Below are 27,693 nucleotides of genomic sequence, written 5' to 3' on the forward strand. Positions count from 1 at the left end.
TCACATATTTTCAGCTAAAGACATTTTATGATGCTGGTTAACCTGGTTGCCATTGATTTGGAAATTAACCAAAAGGTATTTGGTTTTACTTGAGAATTCACCAATTTCATCGCATTCTAAGAAGCAAATAATTGTACCTCGTTCATTAGTAAACGCCGAGTATATATATACACCACTCTTTTGTGACAATCAAGCAATATTACACATAGTAGTATATTCAGTCTTCCATGATCGAACAGAAAGCATCGATATTGATTGTCATTTAATTCATTAACATTTACAACAAAAGAACATTTCTGCATGTTCATCTTCCGCCTAATCAGCGCTATGAACCGATTGATTCCAAATGTTAATAAATAAGTTGAGCCATCATGCATCTCGATCATATCCTTAGGACAAGTTTCAAAATTATTTGGCAGCCTTTGTGGGACGCACTTTCACATTGTAATGATGCATAAGAAATACAAAAGGCTATTCGTTTATAACCTTATGCCTAAATATATTAGCAATTGTCTTGTTTGTTTTGTAGCTTTTCAAACCATCTATTGTTCGACTATATTTGTTTTTTTCCTTGTCCCTTCTTTTACAATGAAGGAATATAACATGTAAATTATTTATAGTTTCAATATACCTTTATGTCAAAATCTAGAATAATTTTTTTTTTTAAGGAAAAAAAGAGAGAATCGAAATTCGAAAAGCATCAAGGCAGTGGGGACCTCGGAAGCAGTATCGGAGCAAAAGCATTAACTATACCACTTAAGGATTACGCAGGAATGATATTCAGAAGAATTGACGCGAAACAATAAAATGTTTATGCCTTTTTTTATTCTTAAATTTAGTGGAAGGACATTGAAGTAATGAATACTCTCTTTAAAAAATAAAAAGGAAGATGTACTAATAGGTTCCAGATAATTATGACTAACGGTTTGGAAGAGAAGAAGAGAGACCCTCTAAAGCCATGCATGGGGTAATACTCAAATTTTGTGATTGCAGGGTGGTCATTGGTCACACAAGTGTAATTGACCACAGCAAAGAGACCAACATTGACAAACACACTGCCTCTCCATACAGACTACTACAGAGGGCGTGGGGAGGATTAAAAACAGGGAAAAAAGGACCAAGAAAGATCACCTTCCCTAAGAACACTTTGCATCAAAGGGAATAGTCTGAACTATATCATAAATGAAGGAGAAAAGACGCATACTTTCTTCAAGCAGTGAACTTGTACTAGAAATCATGCAGTTGCCAATGGCATTTACTTAACAATTGGAAGGGGTGTGCACAGCTTGATAGTGCGTTTCTTTTGGTTACAAAATGAGAGGGTTAAGGCAAAACATCAATGGATTTAAAAGGCAAACCCACTAAATCAGGTCCGCAAATGTTTCAAAAGAAGACATTACCCCGTGAAACTCCGAGTCTCTACGTGGCTTTTAAGTTGAAGCTGTAAGATGCATCAGAGCTAATGTGCTTAGCGTCTTAAGCTTTGGCTGATGACAGTAAAGATTAGATGATACACAGGAGTCATTTGCGGCACTTTTTTCATGATCACCAGATATTAGTCAGGCGGTTCACAAGCATATGTACATTACGACAGAATGAAACTATTCCACCCACTCTTTAGTTTGAACAAGACTGCTCACTACTCAACAGTCTATCTGCAGATTTTATCTAGTATTAAAGAATTGATATCAGTGCAAGAGTCGAAAAGGTGATAGTGTAGGAGGGAAGAAAGAAAAGTTAAATCTCAACTACAACTACTAACATAGACAAGCAGCTAAATAGCTAGTTTCAGCAGTACTCAACTAACATATGAAAGAAAAGTTAAATCTCAACTACAACTACTAACATAGACAAGCAGCTAAATAGCTAGTTTCAGCAGTACTCAACTAACATATGAAAGAAAATGAATTATTCCACTCACCATTTCAAGGTTCTTTAGATCAGCTACAGCCTTCTCCAGTGCATATAAAGCCATCTTCTTCACCTAATGCAGACAGCGAACATGAAAATTTATACCCCACAGCAAATACTGGAAACGAACTTCATAAACAAAAAGGAAAACCTTTAAGTTAACAAAATAAAAAGGTATAGTTATACTTTCCGTACCCTCTTTTTTCCGCTTTTTTTTTTTTTTTCCAGTTTGGCTCCTTCTCAACCAATTCACCACCTAATTTCACTTTACAATGTTCTTCCTCTATGGTCAGCAAACAGCAAAATTTGTCCACTCCACTATCTGAATTTATATTTCAGTCCATTCTCGTCTAGGCCGCATAACCTCTTCTTCCATACAACTACACGACTAATATATTGATTAGCTCAACTACTACACATCTAAAAAGGAAATCAGCCTGAACATCCTCTTTCTTCCACTAACCATAGCTGAGGCCCACAAAAGTGTAAAAGTCGTTATCCCTAAGACCCTAACATCTTATTACTGTTTCAGACTAAAGCCTCATTTGTTTGCACTCAATGAAGGTCAGGATCTGAAATTTAAATCTCAGGCTATTGAGCGTATTTGCTTTTTTTAAAACATTTAACCACTTGATAGGTCTAAATAGATCTGAATGATTCAGATCTTAATAATATTAAAATTCTTAAGAGGCTATGTATAGTTAAAGATTTTTAAGATAATGATTTTTCACCACCGCCGGCCACCACTGCACAAGCACCACCATTGCCTAACACCAGCGCCAATCATTACCACCAACCACCTCCACCATCACCACTGCTCACCAGCATTGCCAACAACTACCACCAGCACTGCCAGCCACCACTATTACCCACTACCACCAAACCACGTACACCATCACAGCCACCATTACTGCCAACTACCACCATTGCTAACAGCCACCAACGTCAACCACCACCAAACGCCACTTGCCTCCAACCACCTCCACTATCACAACCACCACCACCGCAACCACCGCCTGTCACTACTATTAACCACCATCACTGCTAACATCACCTTGCAACCTTATACCTTGTGGATATAATGTTTAAATTTATCTATTTGAATTTTATATTTATTAATTTTTAAATAAAGACAAATAATGAGTATTCAGATGTTGAAAAAACAATCTTAATCATGTCGATCTAAATAAAACATCTTAATATCCCAATGTATATTAAGATTCAACAATTTTAATCTAAATAAAAACAACAGCTCCTAACTTAATTATGTGAAACTTACAACCATTGCAGAATCTTTTTTTTTTTATCTTTTTTTTTGAAAACGTTAAAACTTTGCAGAATATTTATGTTAGGCAAAACAATGTAAAATAAATTGGGCACAAGAGGAAGCTAACGAGAGAAACATAGTTATTTTCCTACAATAACACCTAAATTATCGATTAGCTCGAGTAAATAAAACCTACTATGGCTAATGAAGAGAGTAACCGACACATCCTCTTCTCCAACCACACTTTGTTCTAACCATAAAGAAGCAAAGCACAAGAATCATTAATATCTTATCACTAATTCAAAACACCTTAAAATTTAAGCAATCTTTTCTAAATTTGCGTGTAAAATAAAATGGTGTTAAAGGAGAAACTAACAGAAAGAAACTTTGTTAATGAGATGTCATACTTTTGACAATGAAGGGTGAAGAAGACATCTAGAAAGACTTTCAACAGCTATCGCAGTACACGAGAAGGTAAATGGTACGCTTTAATAGAACAAGACAACATTTCTACAAAATCATACCCCAGACATACTTCCATATTCAAGTGAATCCTAACCTAGGAAAGAAAAAAAAAAAAAAAGAGATGGGGATGGCAGGGCTTATCATGGATCTCAACCGTACCAACAACCTTCTAGCTAATTTACGCATCACAAACTAGACCAAAAAAGGCTTAAACAACTCGGAGAATTACAAGATCATGGAATGAGTCCAGGATATAAAGCGTCAAATTCCACGAGACCACCCATTCTTTTAAAAATGGCAATAAATCAAAAACAGCTTGCAATTCCCGCGTTCGCTGTATATAGAGAATTCAAGCTTACAGCACATATCAACAAAGATTTCCCCTTCTTTTTCGAATTTGTAACAACACCTTGTTGAGCTGTCGTGACTCAATTGAAGGAGTGTCATATCAATAACCATTTCCCAAGGTTTCTTGTCCAGAACTCAAAATTTAGAGAGTTACTAAAGATCATCAATAGAAGCATTTGGCATGCCTCTAGAATCAGGAAATAGAGCTCACCTCCAATTTGTCCTCTTTAGCCCTGTGCTTTTGGGGAAGAACACGAAATTCCTCAGTCAAGCGAATGCACTCGCCCACATTTTCAGGTGAGACAAAATCAAGAGCAACCTTTATACAAGACTGTAATGCCCAAAAAGAAACGAGACAGATTAGAAGGGGAAACAGAACCATGATATGGAAAGGAGCAAGGAGATTTATAAATTTATTCACGTGTCTTTTAGTGTGTAATACTTTAAATCCAAGATACCACACTCCCTGCTATTGAAATAGCAAGGAATAGTTCACAGTTGTAAATTACAAGTTTATGTCATGTGTCCGACCAAAGAGGAATGACAGCCCAACAAATTTGTAGGTCTCACGAGGGGGTTTTTCCTTGGGACTTAAGATTCAGAAGGAACCTTCAAGACTGGGAGATGGAAGAGTTTCATAATTTGATTTGAGTTTTTGTATGGGCTAGTCACACCAAACAACTTACCGGATGTTTGGAGATGGCAGGAGAGTGGAGAGGGAATTTTCAGGGTGAGCTCTTTTTATAAAAAGCTACTTGTGAGAGATGAATGTACTTTCCCCCATGACGCTATTTGGATTCCTAGAGCACCGAGGAAGGTGTGCTTCTTTGTATGGCTGGCTTCTAGGGGCGCGATCTTAACTGCAGAGAATCTGAGAAAGAGGAGGATCATCCATGTCAGTTGGTCTTTTATGTGTAAGAGCACAGGTGAAAATGTTGATCATCTTCTTTTACACTGTAAGGTGGCTAATCGATTATGGAGGGTGGCCCTCAATTGGTTACGGGTGCAATGGATGATGCCAGGTACAGTTAAGGAGGCTTTGCAAAGTTGGAATCATAGAAAGGGAGAGAGAAGCCCAAGAGCATGGAGTGTTGTCCCCTTAGCAATCTTGTGGGTCATTTGGAAAGAAAGAAATAGGAGGGCGTTTGATGGGGTGGAACAAGATTTTGCAAAATTGCATAGGAGTGTTTTGTCTCTAGTTACTTTTTGGTGTACTTACGAGGTCCCTATTTGTATAGAGGATTGGATCTCATTTGTTGAGAACCATATTTTGATGTAGGTTCTCTCCTTTTGGTATATGGCTTGTATACGGAGTTTCCCAATTGTTAATAAAATTATTTACCTTATCCCAAAAAAAAAAAAAAAAAAAATGTAAGAGTTCTATCGGGTGATATGCACTTTGATAGTTCCAGTAATGTAATGCAATTGATTGCATAAGCAAGAATTAACCTAGAAGATGAGTTACAAGAAACAACACCCATAGCTGTTACTAGGTACACAGCATTTTCTATGAATCAGAGAGGTGATGACTTTATGCAATCTCCATCATTAACATTTTGCATAAATGTCTTACTCTAAATTCCAAAGGAGATCAGAAAATTATAAGCGGAAAGTGTTTAGGTTCACGTGGCATGGATGTGCATGCAGTTGAGAGGATATACACCAAATTGTTGTCTAATGAAATCTATCATGCCAAACCCATAGTGAAGACAATAATCAATTTTCCAATCTTTTTTTATGCCTCTGGTTCATTTTCCCCTATTTCTTTGAGCATGACTAAATCTTTTTAACAGGTTGGGGGCTGCAGGCTAATCAAGCAATATGGTACATGTGAACTCACAGCTTCTATAATTAGGTTCATGATTAAGAAGGATGTGGCATAAAAATGACAAAAGATATTGTACCTTCAGATTTCTAACTTGATGGGGACACCCAGTAGGAATGAAAACTGCTTCTCCAAGTTTTTGTACAAATGTCCACGGTTCAATGCCTAAAGTATCAAAATAAGTTACTAAGGAAAACACAAAACCAATGACGATTAAATAGGTACCACACTAACCAAACTCTTGCTTGAGTTTCTTCTTGTGATACGCGGTTAAGTAGAAAACTTGATCATGAATTGGGTGAACAACCTACAAAGTTAAATTAGCAAAACAATAATCATTTATGACGAACATTTCCATTAGAAAAAATCTTAAATTATTTGGAAGCATCAGAATGTGTATGTGCTGTTTAAGACAACACAAATAGACCAGAGAAACAGTTAAAGGATTTGATAGCAAACAAAGTTCTTGCAACTACATACTGCAGTTTACAAGTTAATGAACAGCAAAGTAAACAAGATAACACAACTATCACCAGCCAGCGTGCACTGGCATGAAAATAATGCTTCTGAGCTCTAATAATAATGTACTTTGTTTTCTTTGTTTTTGACGTGGACATGGCATTAGTATATGTGATTGAGGAGAACGTACCGTGTATACAAGTCATGTACAAAAATGACAAGATCATGGAACGAGACATGTTTCTCTACAGAAAAACATCCAATCCTCACAACTTATTAGAACGTCGCATGCACTCCGAAAGTGTAAACAAAATAGAAATAAACCACAAATATCACATAAGAGCTTCCAATGCCCTAAAACGCTCTTCTTTTTCTTCCTTACATATTATCCATACGTGCCAAAGGAACCACCTCCCTTGCTTTCCTTCGTTTTCTTGTCCTTCTGAATTTCCATGTAACAATCCTCACTGTTTGTGGCATTACCCATTAATTCCCGAAGTTATTACATATCATGTACTATACCTTATGTGCCATTACATAGTGTAGTAATTAAGTGGTAAACATTCTACATATGAAGCACCAGCTTATATAAATTCCTCGAATTGTTAAACTAGAATCTGACGGTGTCCGAATGAATAATTATACCTGTCTTCGCCCTCTAGGAAATCAAATTGCAGTTTTCCTTATTCTCCTTCTCAAGTAATATGTTGTTAGTAGGACTAGAATGTGAACACCCCGTCTCTGTGGCTTTTCCATCTCCAAGTGTCCCTTTCAATCAATGAAACATTTTGATTTTTGCTAGTATAGAATTTTGATCGACCTATTGAGTTCTTCCATTAATTAATCTTGCCACTCCCTCCTGAAAGTGTGACCCATACAATTGCACCTTACCATACTAAATATCTGGGCAATGACTGCTGTCAGTTGGCTAGAGATGTTGAACATGGATGGAAAAGATTCAGACTGATTGTTATCACCACACCATTCTATTTCCGCAGACTGCTTTATTCCCTTCTTCAACTCAGATTTTCAAAGAAATCTTCCATCCTTGCACTATATTCCTCCATGATGCCCCAAAATGGTTGCTTTATCAAATTTGTTCTCCAACCCCCTTTTAGATTCCACTTTCATAAAAAATGACCCCTGTCCACAGAGCACGCCTTCACTCCAAACCTTCATATAATAACGACATATTGAACACTTCTCAAATCCCTTACTCGAAGACCCCCGACATTTACAGGGGATGGGCCTAATTCCATAAAATGAGATGATACTTTTTCGCCAGCCCAAGATCCCCTAGAGATATATTTCTTTGTAAGTTCTTCAATCTTTGTGCTAATGCAGCAGGTACTGGTAACAAAAGCATCTAATATGTAGGACTACTGGACAAAGACACTATCCAAATCTCTTCCCCCCGTTCCCCTCCCCTAACGGTATGAATGGCATGTTCCATAGACGATCCGATGTTACAAACCCCTTGCAAGCGATAAAACATGTCAGGTTCCCATGTGACCATGAGCTCGTCCTGTTAGTTCATTTTAGTGCACTCACAAGGCCCTACTTGTATAGATGATTGGTGACTTTTGTAGACAGTCATATTTTGATGTGGGTTACTCTACTTTTTGGTATACTGTACACAGGAAAAATAGTATAATTGGAAACACATCAATGAGACACACATCCCAAGAAAGGTGACCTATTTTGCTCTTTTGGTTTAATCCATAGTACTAGATCTCCTTCGTTAAATGATAAGCTTCTCTCCCTCCAACAATTCAAATAAATGCAACTAAACGCTACCATCAAAATTAACATGACACATTACAATCAACTATCCACTTTTTTACATTTCAAACTACGATTTCATAATTCTCTACCAAACCATCAGAATTAAAATTAGTTCAAATTATTTACTCTTAATAATAGCGCAGCTCGTGCTACCTACCAAGGTTGTGAAGATGATAGAAGAGACATGTAAAAGTTTCCTATGGTATGGAGGTGTGGATTTGACTAAGAAAGCATCACTAGCTTGGGATAAACTCTGTTACCCCAAAGCTGCTGGTGGGCTTAATTTTATGGACATTACAACCTGGAACAGAGCTGCTATCAGAAAACTATTGTGGAACTTATGCTGCAAAAAGGACAAACTATGAGTTAAGCGGGTTCATATACTACATAAAGGGGAGGCAAAGTCTGGAATGTAATGCCTAAGCAGACTTCTTGGATGGTAAATAAAATTCTGAAAATGAAGAGGTATGTGGAGCAAGTATCATGGAAACGGATCAAGTGAATATGTCAGAATGCTCCATCAAAAGAATGTATCTATTAATGAGAGGAGAGTTATCCCAAGGTGCAGTGGAAGAGATTGGTATGCAATAACGATGGATCCCCTAAATGGAGTTTCATATTAAGACTAGTAACCCATGGAAGGCTATCCATAAACAAGATAGGCTCATGCAGTGGGGTGTGACAAACAATCAGGACTGACCTTTATGCATTACACAAACTGAGAGCATATCACTTATTTTTCCAATGTAACATCTCTGCACAAATCTGGAGTAAACTCTTGCAGTGACTAGGAGTTCAGAGACCAGCACTGAATTGGCAAGAGGAGCTAAAATGGTCAGAAATGCATGCTAAGGGGAGGAATGCTGGAGCTGAAATATATAGAATGACAATGGCTGCATGTATTTACTATATTTGCTGGAAAGGAACAAAAGAGTTTTTCACAAACAAGCAATCAGACATGAGATCTATCACTAGGAAAATCATGCAGGAGGGTTTCTATAGAGGATCAATGCAGAAGACGCTGCAAAAAAGGCTTGAAAAAATGAATTTCTACCCTTGACAGTAGAATTTAGATAATCAGGAAATTGGGTCTGAGCTGAATTGTTGACGTTTCTGTACTGCAGTTTGGGGCTGTCCATATGCAGTTATTTTTATCTGTACAAAATGTTACTTGGTAATAAAAAAATTATTTACCAAAAAAAAAAATTAGTGCAGCTCAAAGTAGGACACATTTAATGGATTGAAGGAATATGTTCTTTCTTCCCACTTATGCATATGCTTCACATTAATGAGGTATGCACCTGGTCCACCGGAGAATCATGGGTATGCCTGAATTCCTTGTGGTGCTCTTTAAGATATTCCTCGAGCTTGGGAACATCCTGTCTCCTAAAGATATCCCAGACAGCACCAACATTTTCTTCCTCTGGTCCGTCAGACTTGTTTCCAAGATCAGCCACCTGATCAGAAGATAAATTGCCCTCCAATTGCACATTCCGGTCAGGGGAAAAACAGTTACTCGCATTTTCTTGTTTAGCAGATGCAAAATCACTCTTAAGAACTAGATGGTCATCTCTATCTGTAATATGGAGCTCTATTCGATCACGAGAAGTGTATTCTTCCTTCCGCTTATCAATTTTTGAAAGCTGCCACTTAGCAAAAGTCACATCAGCAGTATGCATTAAAACATTCACCTGCAACATCAAGAAATATAGCAAGTTAATTTTTACAATTAAAACAAGATTGAAAATGGTGTGAAATTATATTAAAAGGGTCATTTCAAGTTCTTCAGCGTTGCTAACAAATACCACCAGGTTTAGGAGAAGGAAATCCTTGCAATGAGTTTTCAATGCAAGATCCTGCAGGTCTCCGGTTTTGAAGGCGAATATCGAGGCCTTAATGGCTCTATGTTTAGGCAAAAAATTGATCCGTTATCTGGGAAACTTTGTGTCCAGAGAAGTCTATTCTGTGTTACTGCATGTGAAATAAAAGTTCTATTCCTGAGAACTCCTGTATCTTTCCATAAGTTGAAGCTTCTCTAATTCGCTATACTTTTCTCCAAGTTCAGTCGTCCTTTGTGTAAATCCAGAATTATTTAGTCATCAGTAAATCCAGTATAATCAATTATGTTTCGGATATATATTAGAAGCTGATTTCTTATTTTCTTTATTCTTTTTGCTTTCAAAAATAAAACTTAAAAGTTTATAGCAAAAATAAATTTTATATTTTAGAAAGTAATTATGCTAGATTACATTAAACATTTCTAGCTGGTCAAGTATTATACAATTCGATTCTCAGCAAAGGAAGAAGAAACCCAACAATGGGACTGAGGGAGTGCCAAGGAATATCCAAATGAATATATATCCTCCATCTTGGAACCGTTAGTTTTCCATTACTCAGTCACTCCATATTTCTTTTATGATGACACCCTGTTAAATGAATAACTAAATCTGGTATAGCCGACCCTCCAGACCTGTTTTCACATAAGCGCGTTCAAGCATAAGATTTAACCAGATTCCAATGACATCAAAGGTCAAGGACAATTAATGCCTGGAAACCAACTATTCAACTCATAATGATTAATGCATACCACATCAGAAATATCACAATGAAGCTTTGTCACAGAATCTCCATGCCCAAGTTCTTCAGCAAATCCATATGCTATATATGTTTTTGAACCCAGATCTGGCTTCAGTATACCATCTGGAAGTTTGGAAGCAACATTAAGAATACCAGAAAGCGGATGCGTGTATTCTTTGTATGGCAAGGCTCTAATGAATTCTGCTCCATGGCGTGGCAACCGCTTCTCGAATTTCATAGATGGAGGCCAGTTCTTAAGCTTAAGCAATTTGGGCCAGAAATCTTTGTGCCTTCGACCTTCAATATAACCCTTAAAAAATTGATGAATATGTATATCCACCTGAAAGACATGAAGATAAAAGAGAAGCTTATCTAAGCATTGACTGAAGACACATTTTAATCAGCCAGATCAGAGACATGGTGATTCCGTCAACCAAGTATCATGAACTCCCTGAACTAACAGTATCATATTTCAAGTGAACCTAGCATGAATTCTCTGATGATCTTTTTATAGGCAGAACATGCATTTGGTATAATTTCCGATATCTCCAACAAACATCTCCCTCCCATTAGATGCATCACCTCTCAATTTGGGACTTCCCAAAATGTTAGATACTTTCATTTTGATATAGTTGATAGGCAATAAAAGGCTAGCAAACTGTATTTAAACATTTGATGAGATGCTCTTTCTGATCTTATCATATGAAGCTTTAGAGGTAACAACTTTTAATTAATGGATCAGTTAAGTTTACTGATCCAAAATATAATAATGGATCAGTTCAGCACATGGTCAATCACTAGCATGTGCTAAAAAGGGAAAAAATGATAAAGGAGGATTATCTCACCTCAAGTTTATACATATCAATTTCAGGCTTGATTTAGATCAGACAACACCCAGGCTATGACATTTGAAAGCTACATCAGATTCTCTAAATATCATTAAGGCATCAACATGGAAGGTATAGCTAACTGCATCAGGGAATAAATTGCGCAAAAATACTAAACTCGAAGCACTAATTGATATTGTACCAATAACTCATGGGAATATATGAGACTCTTCAAAGACCTGGAAACTAAACAAGAAAAGGAATACATGATTATAACTGGGTTACTCACGGACACAAAATATCTCTCATAGAAAAATTGCACTTGCACAATATTATGTTGTAATTCCAGAAATTACTACTCATTTTGTTTATGTCCTGCTTAAACTCTTAAAGTTTTGTAGATTCGAAAACTACACAAAAGTTCTAATAAGATTACGACTTCCAGTAAGACAGGAAATAAAAGAGAAGGGACCATCAAAGATAATGCACCTCACACCAATCAAGACAATCAACTGCTGTCACCACCAAATCTGATGAGCCCCCCTTGATTGCTATATTACGGAACGCACGCCACATCACCATTGGTTCCCAGCTTAATCCAGATGTTAATTCAAGAATATTGCTTACAATGACAGGTTCTCCCATTCTCCAATGTGTCTGGAAGTGTTCCAGGTGCCCATCCTCTATGTCACTTGAAGGGCAGAACAAATAATTGTCATCAGAATCTGGTCTGGAAGCTGCTTTTCTTCTATTTTTAGAGTTACAAGGGCACTGTTTCTTAACAGAGCAGGTCACACTGCCAGATGAATTTGCTTTGACTAAGTTTTCGACTTCCCTCATTATCTGTTGAACCCGCTTTTCACCAAAGAGACACTGAAGCACCAGGCGGTTATTTCCACAGCCACCTCTTTTCTTTGGTGGGCAAGGGATATCACCAGTCTCTGTTGGTCTCCAGGCAGGGAGCCTTCCATCTTCATCTGCACAATCTACATTATTGATCAAACATGAAGATGTTTTACAAGGTGAATATGACGCAAGAGATTTTCCTCCTTGCAGGTAAAGTTTTCTTCTATTATAAAACTAAACAAAACCAATATCTCACCTCCTAGAAAACAACCTTCTCGAATTTCCCGACAGCAGGTCAGACAGAGATCATACGAACAAATCGGACAATTTCTATGGAGATCAACAATGGAGGTGTTGCAGTTATCGCTGCCATGAAACATAGCATATTAAGGCAATGGAGAAGACTAGCAGAACCAAGGGAGAAGTTCCGCACGTCAAAGAAAGGGTGTACCAATAAACACGCTCATCCATACAAATGGCAGCTTTTGGTATCGTTATCCGTGTTAAAGACACTCCTGCACCATAGCCACAACTTTAACTGAATAAATGGGTAACTGCTTTGTCAAAGTACGAAAATTCACCAGGATATAGCAGCAGAATAGCGACTCAAAACCACCACATCACAGAAAGTTCCCAACCTACATAAATTGACTAAATTTCTATTTTTTCTTTGAAAAGGTAAATAATTCTATTAACAATAAGGGGGAAAACCCCATATACCAAAAGAGAACCTACATCGAAATACGATTCTCTAAAGAAGAGACCCAATCTTCTATACAAATCGGGATCTCATTTTTTTTTTTTTTTATCAAGTAAAAGTTTTCACTGATAAAAGCAAGGCCATTATGGCCGTATACAAGAGGTATACCAAAAAATGAGAGACCTACAAAATATGATTCTCTCCAAAAGACACCCAATCCTCTATACAAACAGGAACTACATAGCTGCACCAAAAGAAAATAAGGGATCGGAGGCTACTCCTCAATTGAGCAAAGCGTATCTCCACCCCTTTAAAGGGTCTCCTCCTCCTTTCTTTTTAAATGATCCACAAAAAAAGCAAGAGGAGTAAGATTCCAAGCCTTGTGCCTTCTTCTCGTAGCTCCACTCTTCCAGCTGAACATCAACTCCTTAACGGACTTTGGCATAGCCCAAGAAAAACGAACCACTTAAAGATATCCCACCATAACCTTGTGGCTAATTTGCAATGTAACAGAACACGGTTCATGTCCTCATCCGCCTCCTTACATAGCAAACACCAGCTTATGCACACGATTTTTCTTTTCCTGAGGTTCTCCGCCGTCAATATCACCCCTCTAGTCGCCAACCACGTGAAGAAGCACACCTTCCTCGACACCTTAGGTATCCAGACTGAATCATATGGGAAACTATTCTCCGCTCTAACCAGAAGCTTCTCATAGAAGGACTTGAGAGTGAATAATTTCTTACTTCCCAACTCCAACTCAGAGCATCGGGTCTATCAATTGGCTCGTACTGCTTGTGAAGTAAAGCTAGAAATCTCTCAAGCTCGGTCACCTCCCAATTTTCTTCCTGAACCTCAAATCCCAAAAAGTCCCATCCCCTTGTGTCCCCCTGATGTGGCGTGATTTTACGCCACAATCGATGCTTTTTGACTATAAGTTTTACTTGTTTTTAAGCAAGCCTATGTGATTTTACGTGGTTTTCAGGTAAAGGAACAGATTCGGCACAATCACAGTTGAAGTGCAGAACCAGGTCGTAAATTGAAGTTTACGGTCCGTATTCTACAATACGGGCCGTATTCCATGGTCGTATTAAAGGATCTCAGAAACAGAATCAGAAAGTCAAGTTGAGGAGAATGTGATTTACGAGCTCAGTTTACGGACCGTATTTCAGTTTACGGTCCGTAAAGTATCACGTATTTAATCATTCGAGCATCTGGCAGAAAGTCTGAGTTTGGCAAAGTGAAAGACGACATGCAGTTTACGGACCGTAAAATGGTTTACGCCCAAGTCGTCTTCTCAGTTGTGTGCAACTTCACTCTTCTAAAATACGGACCGTAAAGTGGTTTACGGTCCGTAAACTGCATGTCGTCTTTCACTTTGCCAAACTCAGACTTTCTGCCAGATGCTCGAATGATTAAATACGTGATACTTTACGGACCGTAAACTGAAATACGGTCCGTAAACTGAGCTCGTAAATCACATTCTCCTCAACTTGACTTTCTGTTTCTGAGATCCTTTAATACGACCATGGAATACGGACCGTATTGTAGAATACGGACCGTAAACTTCAATTTACGACCTGGTTCTGCACTTCAACTGTGATTGTGCCGAATCTGTTCCTTTACCTGAAAAACACTAAAAACCACGTAAAATCACATAGGCTTGCTTAAAAACAAGTAAAACTTATAGTCAAAAAGCATCGATTGTGGCGTAAAATCACGCCACATCAACACCCCCAACTTAAAGTATTTGCTTGTCCTCAAGCAGGCCATACCACACAACGACTCAATCTAACACTTAGATATCATAGAATAACAATGTCTACATCGGTTTTGACTTGGAACTTCTGGCATGCATGTTTTCCTTTCTACTGACCACCCCAACTATCTATTGTAAAGCAATATACACAACTTAAGAATGTTATGACTAACCATGAAGCTTCAATACATGACATGACATTATCGAACATGCTAATGTGCACACTTTTGGCAGTCACCTGCTTTTGGCAGTCACTTTATTTTGGTCAATTCTCATCCTTATGCCCTCACATAGACAAAAGAATGTCCCAACACACATATACAACAAGAATGGGACGAAGATGAAAGAGAAGAGAAAACACTCAATGCTCACAAAGAGTTCATATCTACACATGCAAATACCATAGGCTTGCCCTTATTTTCTACGTTCTCATCCTAGGTTCGTTCGGTTGTGATCACATTAGGACTTGTTTCGGCTTGTAATGTAGGCTTAGGGACGGGTAGGATACTTTTTTAGGTATTAGTGACTCACCCTCCTTGACATTACGACATCTCTTTACCTTGATTCGCCTCTTTTCTTTCCAACCCCTTTATTTTCTTTCACGTTTTCGACCTCGATGTGGTTTTATTCCTATCCAACTAGCAATTCTTTTTGTGTTTCAATTTTCTGGTTATTTTTTTTTATTATTATTATTATTAGTATCAACTACCACATCGACTCTCATTTAGCAAATTCCACCACCCCCAACCTTTGTTCTCAACATCTACTTCACATTTAATTCACCCCCAACTTAGGCGTTTTGCCTCGTCTATCTAGTAGCATCAAGGAGGGAACGGGTGCGAAGATGGGTAAATTTCACAACGGGTGAGGTTTCATTCGGCTAGCCAAGAAAAAGGTCAAAAAGGCTCAAAAAGAGACACTAGTGATATTTTCAGCTTTTGGAGAGGCTTATTTAGGTACAGTGACTTATTTACACAAAGGAAGCCTAAGATCATTTCACAACCAAACTAACTTTCGTATTTCAAACAAGACCAACAAGGCAAGTTCTAGTTTATACATGCATAAACAGAATTAAACTAACAACTCACACACACATCGGCATAAGGACAATCATTTTTTTACACTTGTGACCTCCTAAGTAGTCATTCATCACACACAACACCCCAATAATCACAATGTCATATAAAGAATCAATCATGTCAGACAATAACTGTTCTAAGTATGCATTTTTCAAAAATTCTGAGGGGTCCAACTTTTCAACAAACTACAACACATGCCATCAGTTACAAAGTAACACCAAATAAGTCAAAATTATTCTATTCAACCTAAGCAACATCCTAAACATGCCAGCTTCAACAAAATAAAACCCCCTTCAGGAAAAGAACTCTGGCAAAGAAAAGCCGAGGGGGTTCCTAAACACATATTTACACTACTCTACTATCAATTGGTCCCACCCCCAACAAAAAAATCAAGCACTGTCTCAGTGCTTCAATTATAAGAACAAGGGAGCGAGAAAAAGGTACCAGGATGCTATGAACATCTCATGGCTGACCCGCCGCATCCGGTGGGTGACTCGAGGACTCTCCTGGTTGGCGCTGCGGCTCAACTAATGACTGAAAGATCGTCTGCTGCAAGTCCTTCTTTTCAGTCTTCCTTAATCTCATGGCCAACTCCTCCGGGTCCTCAGATGACTCAAGGACCCTCTTTCCAGTACCGCGAACAGAGGGTTCGGCATCCTCCGTCTCCTCCTTAGAATCAAGCAAATCCAGCACCTTAAACGTAGTAGGCAAAATGGGACGTGGTGCTGGTGTCGGTGCGGCTATCATCCCGTGCCCCTTGAGTGTTTCAAGCTCCTTTTTCAGCTTCTCCAACTCACTCCTCAAAGAACTAGACTCCCCACCGGGTGCGGTCTGCTCTCGAGTCAACAATCTCGCCTCAAAGCTGTCAAGTCTAGCTTGATACACCTCGTGCTTTTTCTCAAAATCTGCACGGATCTCTGTGGTCGGCCCAGTAACCAGCTGTTGCACTATTTTCACCACCTTAGGCCTGAATTGTTGCAAGATTTTGTCGACTTGCCTTTCGGTCCGCACCGCTTTGATTGCAATCTGGCTATAGTTAGTCGGGCTGAAGTGCAGCAACCCAGCTCTGGATCAGCAGGCTCGGTTGTCGCAGCAGTAGTGGCGGACCCCGAAGGAGGATCTTGTGTGGCCGGAAGTGGTGGTAGAGGTCTTGCCTCAGAAGTACCTAGTGTGGCTACGACATCCTGTGCATGGACAGTATCCGGAACACCTGTCGTGGGAACCTCAGGCCCAGTAGTAGCAGCACCAAACTCGGACCCTACTGGATCAGTCCCATAAGCACGGCTCGGACTCAACTCTAGCTGAGTGTCGTCGTCGTCACCGGACTGATCTGCCTCCCGGTCCTTTTTGCTTACCACCTTGTTTTTCCTCCAATCCCCTACATGCGCTGCTATGATGGTACCGTCCCAATCTGGAAGCTGAATTATCCTTGCCCGTCGACACAATGCCGTGATAAGACACGGAAATACCATGTTCTGGTTGGGCTTGTGTGCCCGCACATGCAGCTCCTCAGCTATCAGCTCCCCGATATCCATCGGGTACCTTGACATGAAAGAGGCAACAGTGACTGCCTGACTGGTGGACAAGGTATTATCAGCCTGTGTTGGAGTGATCCTGTACCACAGCAAGGTCCACCAAAATTTAGCCTCTGTGGATAAACAGCTTTTAGTGATCTTGACTTTCCCATCATTGGTCCATTTTTGCTCATGTGGCTCAGATGTGATAAGTGCTGCAGTCCATTCCCTGACGGATTTCTTGTCCTTCCTGTCTCGTTTGTCTAGGAACAGGCTCAGATCAGTAGGAGCCACAAAATCATCACCAAACAAGACCCTGTTGATGGCTTTGGAGGAAATATCAACCAGGGAGTTCCGGACCGTCACATTTTCCAGCATTGGGATCTGATGCCAAGCAAGACTCGACTTTTTCATCGACATCAAGGCGGCCCCATAGGATGCATAGAACTCCCGCACAATATGCGGAGCATACTCTCCCGGCTCATGCGTGAATGCATCTAATTTGTACCCTTTGATGGTATCATCCAGCTGTGGGTGAGCTGAAATACCATCGAAAATCAGCCGCCGTTCTTCAAATATTTTCCTCGACGACTGTCCACCAGTCTCAGTCCCGGCCATCCACTGGTCATACAACTCCTTTGACCCCTGTACCGAGAACCGCAGCTTCTTCTCCTCCAGCCGTTTGGTCCTTACAACCAGCTTGCGACCCTTGGGCGGCGTTCCATCAACCGGATCACTGCCCTCACTCAACCCTGCTGAGTCACTCTCTGGTGGAGTTTGGGTGGCAGCCCCCCTGCTTGATGCTTTTGCGTCGGAATCCCCCTCTTCAGACTGGGAGGCGTCCGACGTAGACTTAGACGGGGTCATAGTTGGGGGTTGTGATGTGGTTGCCGCTGTGTCTTGGGTGGGGGGCCCCCCTGACTTTTGGTGGTGGTATCACCTCGGCGTACTCGGATCCTGATTGTTCCCCTTCCGAAGTGGAAGGTTCATTTATCAATCTTGAATCCGAGCGCGCTTTCTTTTTCTTTCCCGTGCTTTGGGCCCCCGCTTTGCTTGCTTAAGCTCCTTTTCTGACCCATTCCTGCAAAAGACACCACAGATTAGTTACCATGGAACATCCAACCAAAGATAAGTTAGTTGGACTGTGCACAAAATATTTGTTCTGTCTGTGGTCGTAAACACAAAAGACGGACCGTAAACTGGTTTACGGTCCGTAAAGTACGATCGTAAACTGAGCATTTGTAGTGGATAACATTTTGTCCCACCCTATAATCTTAAATACGGACCGTAAACTGAAATACGGTCCGTAAAGTTAGATCGTAAAATGGGATTTCTTTTGGATAGCATTCTGTCCACTCGTACATGCCTAAATACGGACCGTAAAGTGGAATACGGTCCGTAAAGTGCAGTCGTATTTCGCACCACAGACAGACACATATTTGATTTCAAAATTTCATTTCACATCTCGGTTTCACATTGTGTTCGGGGATTGGGTTACTCAGACTTCACCCCTTTTCTACCAATTTTCATAAGTCCCGCAAGATTCAAGCCATTGGTGGGCAGACCAAAACTTCAAATTTTGAATTTTGAAGTATGGAATGCCCTCCGACCCATTTGGGTTTAATTAACAATTACCCACGAGAATTTACAGAATTTAACATATTAATCCCCTCACAAGATCATTAACCAAGATAGACAAACACCGCATTTCACAATCCTAACTTAATCAAAACTTACCATTAAGTGCAACTCACTACTGGAAAGTAAGAGGAGAGAGAGTGTTGAGCATACCTTTTAATTTTGGACCCACAGATCACTATAAGCACAGATTATGAGAGAGCACAACTTGACTCACAACCAATTTTAAACCTAGGGCAGAGGGAGATTTCGAATTTTTGGTGAGATGGGTTTGTTGATGGGTGGTGTTTGTGTATTTATGGTGGTTAGGGAGGTGGAAGGTGATGGGTTTATGGTGGGAAGTCGTGGGGATGCAAGGAAGTTGAAGAGGAAAACGTGAAGATGGAGGGAGATCGTGGGGGTGTACTGTTTTAATGGAGGGAAGTCGATGGGGTGAAGTTCTCTGCCCTTAGTTTAAAAGAGTTTGGCCTTTATTATATTTTGATCGTGTCCCAGTTTTTTTTTTTTTTTTTTTATATTCTCTAAATACGGTCCGTAAACTAGTTTACGACCCGTATTTAGAGTGGTTGATGAGGGCAGAACAATGCAATGTTGCATGTTAGTTTACGATCGGGTTTACGGCCCGTATTGTGAAATACGGTCCGTCCTACATGGTCGTAAACCATCATATAACATTACATTGCTTACTGTCTCGTAACATTGTTAAATACGTCCTGGTTTACGGTCCGTATTGTGAAATACGGTCCGTAAACTACAGGCGTGTTTTGCAATGTTATGACACAGTTTCTGATAACTGAGCTTACCAGCCTTTCAGCAGTTTTTTCTGCAACATATCCCTGCACCAAAACAACCATTACCCTATATGTAATAAATAAAACAAAAGAAAAATAAACATTACACTTGGGTTGCCTCCCAAGAAGCGCTTGATTTAACGTCACGGCACGACGGTGGTAACCAATCACTCCTTATCTTGGTACACCAGATCATTGTTCGTTCCGAGGTGTTTCAACCTGTAGAGATCAACAATCCTATCCTCCGCAATCATTCCGTGATAGTGCTTCAATCTTTGCCCATTCACCTTAAATGTCCGAGTACCATCTCCGGACTTCAATTCAACCGCTCCATGGGGTGAAACACCTACCACCTCAAACGGACCAGACCACCTGGATTTAAGCTTACCCGGTAGCAACTTCAGCCGAGAGTTAAACAGTAATACAGAGTCACCCTTGTAGAACTCTCGCTTCAAAATCTTCTTGTCATGGTATTGCTTTATCCTTTCCTTATAAAGGGCTGCACTCTCATATGCCTGGTACCGAAATTCATCCATCTCATTTAATTGAAACAACCGCAGCTTGGTTGCTTCCTCCCAATCCATATTCAGTTTCTTCAGCGCCCACATAGCTTTGTGTTCAAGTTCAACCGGCAAGTGACAAGCTTTCCCAAATACAAGCTTGAAGGGTGAAGTCCCAATTGGAGTCTTGAAAGCAGTCTGGTATGCCCATAGAGCATCATCGAGCTTGCGGGCCCAATCAGTTCTATTGGCATTCACTGTCTTTGCTAGAATACTTTTGATCTCCCTATTGGACACTTCAACCTGTCCACTTGTCTGAGGGTGATAGGGCGTTGCCACCCTATGCTTTACACCAAATTTCTCCATCAGTCCCGCGAACGCTTTATTGCAAAAGTGGGATCCACCATCGCTGATTATCGCCCTCGGAGTGCCAAATCGAGTAAATATGTTCTTCTTGAGGAACCCCATAACACTCTTGGCCTCATTATTGGGTAAAGCCACCGCTTTTACCCATTTTGACACATAGTCCACAGCTACCAAGATGTATTTCATGCCACCAGAACTCACAAAAGGTCCCATAAAGTCAATCCCCCAGACATCGAACACTTCCACCTCCATAACAAAATTCATAGGCATCTCTTGCCTTCTGCCAATATTCCCTTGCCTTTGGCATTGATCACAGGACCACACCAAAAGATTAGCATCATGAAAAATAGTCGGCCAGTAATAGCCGCACTCAAGTACCTTGGCTGCAGTCCGGTTTCCGCTATGATGACCCCCAACAGGAGAGTCATGGCATGCCTTTAGAATTGCCATCACTTCACTTTACGGAACACAACGCCTAATGATGTTATCAGCGCATGTTCGGAACAAATAAGGCTCATCCCAATAGTACTGCCGAGCATCCCGCAAGAATTTCTTCTTTTGGTAAGTTTTGATATCATCGGGAACTATACTTGTTACCAAATAATTGGCAATATCAGCATACCACGGTGCTACCTCCATCGACACAGCCAACACCCTTTCGTCTGGAAAAGCATCATCGATATCAAGCTCATCAGAAGGTCTCCCAGCTTCTTCAAGCCGAGAGAGATGGTCAGCCACCTGGTTTTCAGTACCCTTTCGGTCTTTTACCTCGAAATCAAACTCTTGCAGCAATAGCACCCATCTGATCAGTCGCGGCTTTGCTTCTTTCTTTGCCATGAGGTATCTCAAGGCTGCATGATCAGTATAAACCACAACTTTGGACCCCAACAAGTAGGCCCGAAATTTTTCGAAGGCAAACACAATGGCAAGCAGCTCTTGCTCCGTCACTGTGTAATTCATCTGTGCAGCATTCAGCGTTCTGCTAGCATAATAGATCAGGTGCATAATTTTATTGTGCCTCTGCCCAAGCACAGCACCTATTGCAAAACCACTAGCATCACACATCAGTTCAAATGGTAGGGACCAATCAGGAGCAACAATAATAGGAGCAGTAGTGAGACGCTCTTTTAACTCCTCAAACGCCTTCTGGCACTTCTCATCAAACATAAATTTAGCCTCTTTTTCAAGAAGCTTGCACAATGGATTGGCAACTTTGGAGAAATCTTTTGATGAAGCGCCTGTAGAACCCAACATGTCCCAAGAAACTTCGGACACCTTTGACTGAGATAGGTGGAGGAAGTTTGGAGATCACATCAATTTTTGCTTGATCGACCTCGATTCCCTTTTCAGAGATTTTGTGACCGAGGACGATTCCTTCCTTCACCATAAAATGGCACTTCTCCCAGTTTAACACCAAATTGGTCTCCTCACACCTTTTTAGCACTTGACCCAGATGGCCAAGACAGTCTTCAAATGAATCACCCACCACAGAAAAATCATCCATGAACACCTCCAAGAAGTCCTCTACCATGTCAGAGAAGATTGACATCATGCACCTCTGAAAAGTTGCTGGTGCATTACATAAACCAAACGGCATCCGGCTGAATGCAAATGTCCCATAAGGACAAGTAAAGGTGGTCTTCTCCTGATCCTCCAAAGCGATGTTGATCTGATTGTAGCCCGAATAACCGTTAAGGAAACAATAGTAGGAACGCCCTGCTAACCTGTCAAGCATCTGATCAATGAAGGGCATAGGGAAATGGATCAAAGTGATTTACGGACCGTATTTCATGGTGACGGGACCAAAGTGTAAATCTGTAACTTGTGTATTTCCAAAACTTATAAATAGTCATTGTAGGGTTTTAATAGACATCAGTTATTATATTTTTGTCTCTTGACTTAGAACATTAAATTCTCTCTAGTTTTTGAAGATTCAAACATCAATTCAAGTATTACCAATTCCTCTTTCATTCCAAAGTAAGCAATTATGAATTCTTCAATTTCTTATTTCTTGTTCTTTGGCATGAGTAACTAAATTCTCTTACTAGGGTTGTGAACCCAATGATGGGTGTTTTGTGATTGGGTTTGTGATTGATATACAAATAATGGATTATTAGGGTTTAGTTTTTCTTCATTCTTCATTCATAATTAATGGTTGCAAACATTGATTAAAGCCATAAACCTTAATTTATTTGGAAAAATAATTAGGGTTGGTAAGAATAACTAACAAGAACTCAAAGCTTTAAACTTTGTTTAATAAATTCACTTAGGAATAAGAAGAATTTACTTGGCATGGTTAATCGTTCTTCATAGTCACTTTCTTGTATTTGGAAAAATCATAGAAAGATATAATCTTAATTTATTGGGAAATAGTAGAGATTCACATAGAGATTAAGTGCATTCATATAATGATCCATTACAAGTATATCAAGATCAATACCCATGATCATACACCCTATCTAACGGGGACACAACCTTAGTTTCTTTTACCATAAATTTCCACCAAAGCAATAGTTTAGCAATTAGTTATAGAAAAATCAATTTTTACCAAAATCATCGGATTAAGACATTAGACCTAGAACTTAGCATCTACGACTTTAGTAACCTTTTCACACTATATTCCCTGTGGGATTCGACCCCAACCTTGTTGGGTTACTATATTTGACAACGTCCGCGTTATACCATTAATAGGTGTAATTTGAGCGTATCACCCCCCAACTTGCTAAACAGACAAACCCCTGTGGATCTCGTGGAAACACCAAACGAAAATTAGAAACAAAAGACTATTTTGCAACTTTACAAAGTCTTGTTCAACCCCCTTTAAATGCTCTCCTATTTCTCTCTCTCCATGTAACCCACATAATTGCTAATGGGGCAACATTCCATGCCCTAGGACTTCTCTTCCGCCTCATGAAGCCTAAACTATGCAAAGCATCCTTCATGGTGCTCGGCATCAACCATTGCACCCCGAACCAATTAAGAACCAACCTCCATAGTCGGTTAACCACTTAAAAATGCAGTAGGAGATGATTTACATCTTCACCCGAATTTTCCACATGAAGCACCAACTCACACAAGTGATCTTCTTTTTTCCCAGGTTTTCCACTGTCAATATCACACCTAGCTGCCAACCAAGCAAAGAAGCACAACTTCCTCGGAACCCTGGGTACCCATATAGCACAATGAGGGAAAATACATTCTTCTCTCCTTAATAACCTCTCATAATAAGATTTAACAGTGAATAAACTATTCACTAACTCTGCTGAGTAAGATCTAAAGAAAAAACTAAATTTCTTTAAGTTTTTTCTTTAAGATTTAACAGTGAATAAACTTTTTTTTTCTTTAAGTAATAACATCATGTAACTAAAAATCCAACCCGTGCTTAAGCCCTCAAGGAAATGGGATTAAGGTTTTCTATCAAGCTGACTAAGACATATAAATGGAAGGAAATAATTTTTCAAGTGAAGTTGCATTGCATTGTAGTTATTACGAAGTAAAGTATCTCAGGCCTTGCTAAAATACTGCAACCCATTCGAAAGGCTTCCCAACTATTTGGTAATGAATCAGACTCCTTAGAAAGGAGATAAGATTAAGTAAAGTGAAACCAAGTTACTGCACAACTAACTTTGGTCTGGCCTCTAAGCTTTATTAGAGCTAAAAATGCCTCCATCAATAAGCATGGTGGCAGAAAACTTGTGTACACTACTTAAGCCTAAGAAGGACGAAATAATACCTCAGAACAAAGGTGCTGTGTACAAATAGCACCAGATGGAAGGCAAAAGTAACTAAAAGGGTACACATATATCACCAGGAGACTATTTATGTACAGGAAAAAGAGTATGCATAATACCTTTAATTTTTGCCTCCATCTCCTTTTCAATGGTTTGATCATGGATAAATGTTTTCAAAAATGGATGAAGTGCATTCACAAGATACTTCAAGCAATGAATTTTTTCGCTGTTTTCCTGTGGTATTCCTAAATATTTTGGATCCTGTAGTATAAGGAGCAGATAATGCATCAGCATACAGCAATCACAAGCCCGGAGGTCTGTAGCAGAAAGTGGAATATAGCAATATGTATGCGGCAAAAATTTAACCTTAGGGATAATATTTTTGCGTAAACAATCTTTGCAATTGCAGTTCCCACGACAAACTGGGCAACAATCCTCGGCAATTGCTTCCTCTGATAGTTGAGGGTACCTATATTCATGATTTGAAGAGAAATATGTTTTACCAATAGATCATCTACCAATAAAATAAACATATGTGTGTGTATATGTTTGAAACTAGATTAGCCAACAGATTTTATGATCAGATGGGCACTTGTTCAAAGTACTTCTTTTCTTATTAATTACAGTTTCAAAATATAAGAGACCCGCAATTAGCTTTGCCTACATTAAATCAACAAATTCATAATGTAATAAATGGGAAGGAGAAAAAACATTTGCATTGTCCATGAAGCATGAATAGCAGCTGTTAACAAGTCTGATCCTTCTTCGAGCTAGTAAGTAGGAGGTGGATAAGGTAACTCCAACATCACCCTGAGGAGACTGGAGAAAACAGAATTAATTGGCATTCTACTAAGCATCTCTCCACATGCATCCCCTCAGTAAACACTAAAATATCCAGTCACTGAACTGCTGATAATCTGACCAGTTAGACTATTCAGTTGGGCAAGACATTCGCTATTGTGGATCAACCTCCACTGGACCAAATAACTAAGAGATGTAACCGTGTAAAAGATAAAGTGGAAATATCCTTAGATTAAACCCTCCATCCCACACCACAACATTAATGCTGGCATGGATATTAGATGGTTATGTTGTGCATAAACAACAGCACTACTTACAATGAAATGCATCTACAGCTCAGAATGACACCAACTAAATGACTGCAGAAGACTCATTACGCCAAAAAATTGATCTATCTAATCAGTCAGAAACACAAAGCAAAGTAAAATGTTGTGCCATGTGTAACTTAGACATTTGAAAAGGGTGTTATTATCAAGTATTCTTATTCCATGTAACCTTCCCAACCAAAGCCCAAACACACACTAGTAAGAAATATAGATCATAAGCCACTAAAAAGGAACACATTTCTCCTATTAGTTCAATCTACAAGTATGTTGTTCAGTTGAAATATGAGACGACACCAAAAAGATGCTTCTTTAACTTAAAAACAGAACTTCAGTAGCCAAGAATAGTGAGAAACTATTAAAGGTAAAACCAACAAGCTATTACCATCTTGCAATACATGGGCTACAATAGCGTTTGCCGCATCTGTTTTTACACCGAACAACCTTTCGATCACTTTTCATGCACTGATGGCACATCTGGCAATCATCATATGGGTCCTGCTTAGTAAAATGATGTCAGGTTACGCTCAGCAATTCCAGCCTACAACAGAAATATTTAATCCAGAGTATATCAAATGAACTCACATCAGTACTGAAATGCTTCCTTCTTGTGTCGACCTTCTTGTGTTTACCCTTATCACTTCTTTTAGTCACTTCCCCATTCTTCTTGCCCTTTGGGTTTGTGTGGTCATCAGCAACTTCCACTCGTTTCTTCTCTGTTAATTTCCTATCATTTCTCCCAAGTAAAGACTCGTTTTTAACCCTTTTTGCAATAGGTTCGAGTAATTTGGCTGCATGTTTCCTCTTAGAATCATAAAAAGTAGCATCATTCTTCTCCGCGTGATCACTTTGAATCTCCTTACTCTTCTTCCCCTTTAACCTTGATTTCTTTAACTCACACGTAACCCATTTCTTAACCAGTCTACTGACCTTCTCACCATCCCCGTGTTCTTCTTCCTCTTGTGAAATCATTTTCTTTCCTTTCATTCTATCCTTTTCAGTAGATTTGATCAAGTTAGAACAAGCTTTCTCCTCTGATTCATTAGAATTGCCACGTTTTTTCCTTACCCGAAAACCCTCATTGTACATATATTTGTTCTTGTCACTCTTACCCCTTACTAAACTATCTTCTTCATTTACAGGTGTCATCATCATTCTAGTACTGTCTTTCAGCATCCTCAATGAAGCAACAGCTTCATTCTCCTCGTAACCCTCTCCATTTCTCCTGATTTTGGTCTCACGAAAACGAGATTTTTTCACAGGTTTTAAATCATCCGTCTTCACATTTCTAACCAAACTTTCATCATCACTGGTATCTCTTTGCGCAATGTATTTTCTACGCAGTTTCTTCTCTGGTTTACTACGGCTAGCAGAAGATACATGTTTTTCACACGTGGACTTACCTTGGACTTTATAGCTTTTGCACCTCCATTTCTTGCCGTCTGATCTTATGCAACGGAGATCATCATCCGGCGGCACAGATTCGTCCTTTTTCGCCGGCCTCATTCTTACCTGTTGATCGCGTACAAGGGAGTTAAATGAGTTTTTAGAGGGAAAGTGAAAGGGGCAGAGAGGGAACAGACCCAAAATAGAGACCGATTAGCTGAAAAAAAAGTGAGTTTACGTTATTTTTTACTACTATTTTTCTAATCTAACTATTTAGAAGAGCAGTTGCGCTCCTTTTTCGTCGTCCCGCCGACTCCCTTTTGGTCATCATATATATGGGCCCATAACTATTTAGAAGAGCCGGTTTGGGCTACTTTTTCATCGTCCAACCGGCTCCTTTTTCAATTTTTTGCACGGAGTGCCCTTCTTATATTTTGCCCCTCATTTATGTCTTCTTAAAATTTTGCTCTTGCCGCCTGTTTAATGAAAGTTTTTTGACAAAATTACCCTTATCCCATTAAAATCCTTTTTATTTCGTCATTTGCCCTTTTCTTTTCTTTTTTTGCTTCTTCTTTCCTCCTCTGTTTTGTGTTTGTCTCATCTGTTCTAAAATTTAGGTACGAATTTGGATCTTTTGCTCGTTTCAATATTTGTTTTTATGTTAAATTGTTATTTGTTGAATTGATATCCTTATCTTCATCGTTTTTTATATTTAATTGATCCTTTTTTATTTAAAATTATAGTGTTTTGTTATAGTGTCTGTATGATTTTTTGAACTTTAGTTTCATTCCCCAT

The 27,693-nt window shown here is 39.4% G+C and overlaps 1 protein-coding gene across 2 annotated transcripts; it reads right to left on the reverse strand.

Annotated features, from left to right (window-relative positions):
* Positions 1 to 1,104: 1,104 nt before the first annotated feature.
* On the reverse strand, positions 1,105 to 27,205 carry LOC132623453 (lysine-specific demethylase JMJ27-like). Of its 2 annotated transcripts, none has more exons than XM_060338209.1 (14): positions 26,098 to 27,205; positions 25,898 to 26,010; positions 24,755 to 24,857; positions 24,508 to 24,649; positions 12,762 to 12,825; positions 12,567 to 12,676; positions 11,954 to 12,441; positions 10,648 to 10,977; positions 9,362 to 9,751; positions 6,051 to 6,123; positions 5,896 to 5,981; positions 4,203 to 4,322; positions 1,922 to 1,984; positions 1,105 to 1,668 (listed from the first exon to the last, which is right to left on the reverse strand). In XM_060338209.1, the coding sequence occupies exons 1-14, from the start codon at positions 27,016 to 27,018 to the stop codon at positions 1,618 to 1,620; spliced, it is 3,054 nt and encodes a 1,017-aa protein (XP_060194192.1). In that variant the 5' UTR covers positions 27,019 to 27,205; the 3' UTR covers positions 1,105 to 1,617. The 2 variants fall into 2 exon arrangements, with proteins under 2 accessions (XP_060194192.1, XP_060194190.1); XM_060338207.1 differs by having other exon boundaries at positions 1,106 to 1,668; positions 11,954 to 12,450.
* Positions 27,206 to 27,693: the final 488 nt, after the last annotated feature.

The sequence above is a fragment of the Lycium barbarum genome, chromosome 12 (genome assembly GCF_019175385.1).
Source record: "Lycium barbarum isolate Lr01 chromosome 12, ASM1917538v2, whole genome shotgun sequence".
Taxonomy (NCBI): domain Eukaryota; kingdom Viridiplantae; phylum Streptophyta; class Magnoliopsida; order Solanales; family Solanaceae; genus Lycium; species Lycium barbarum.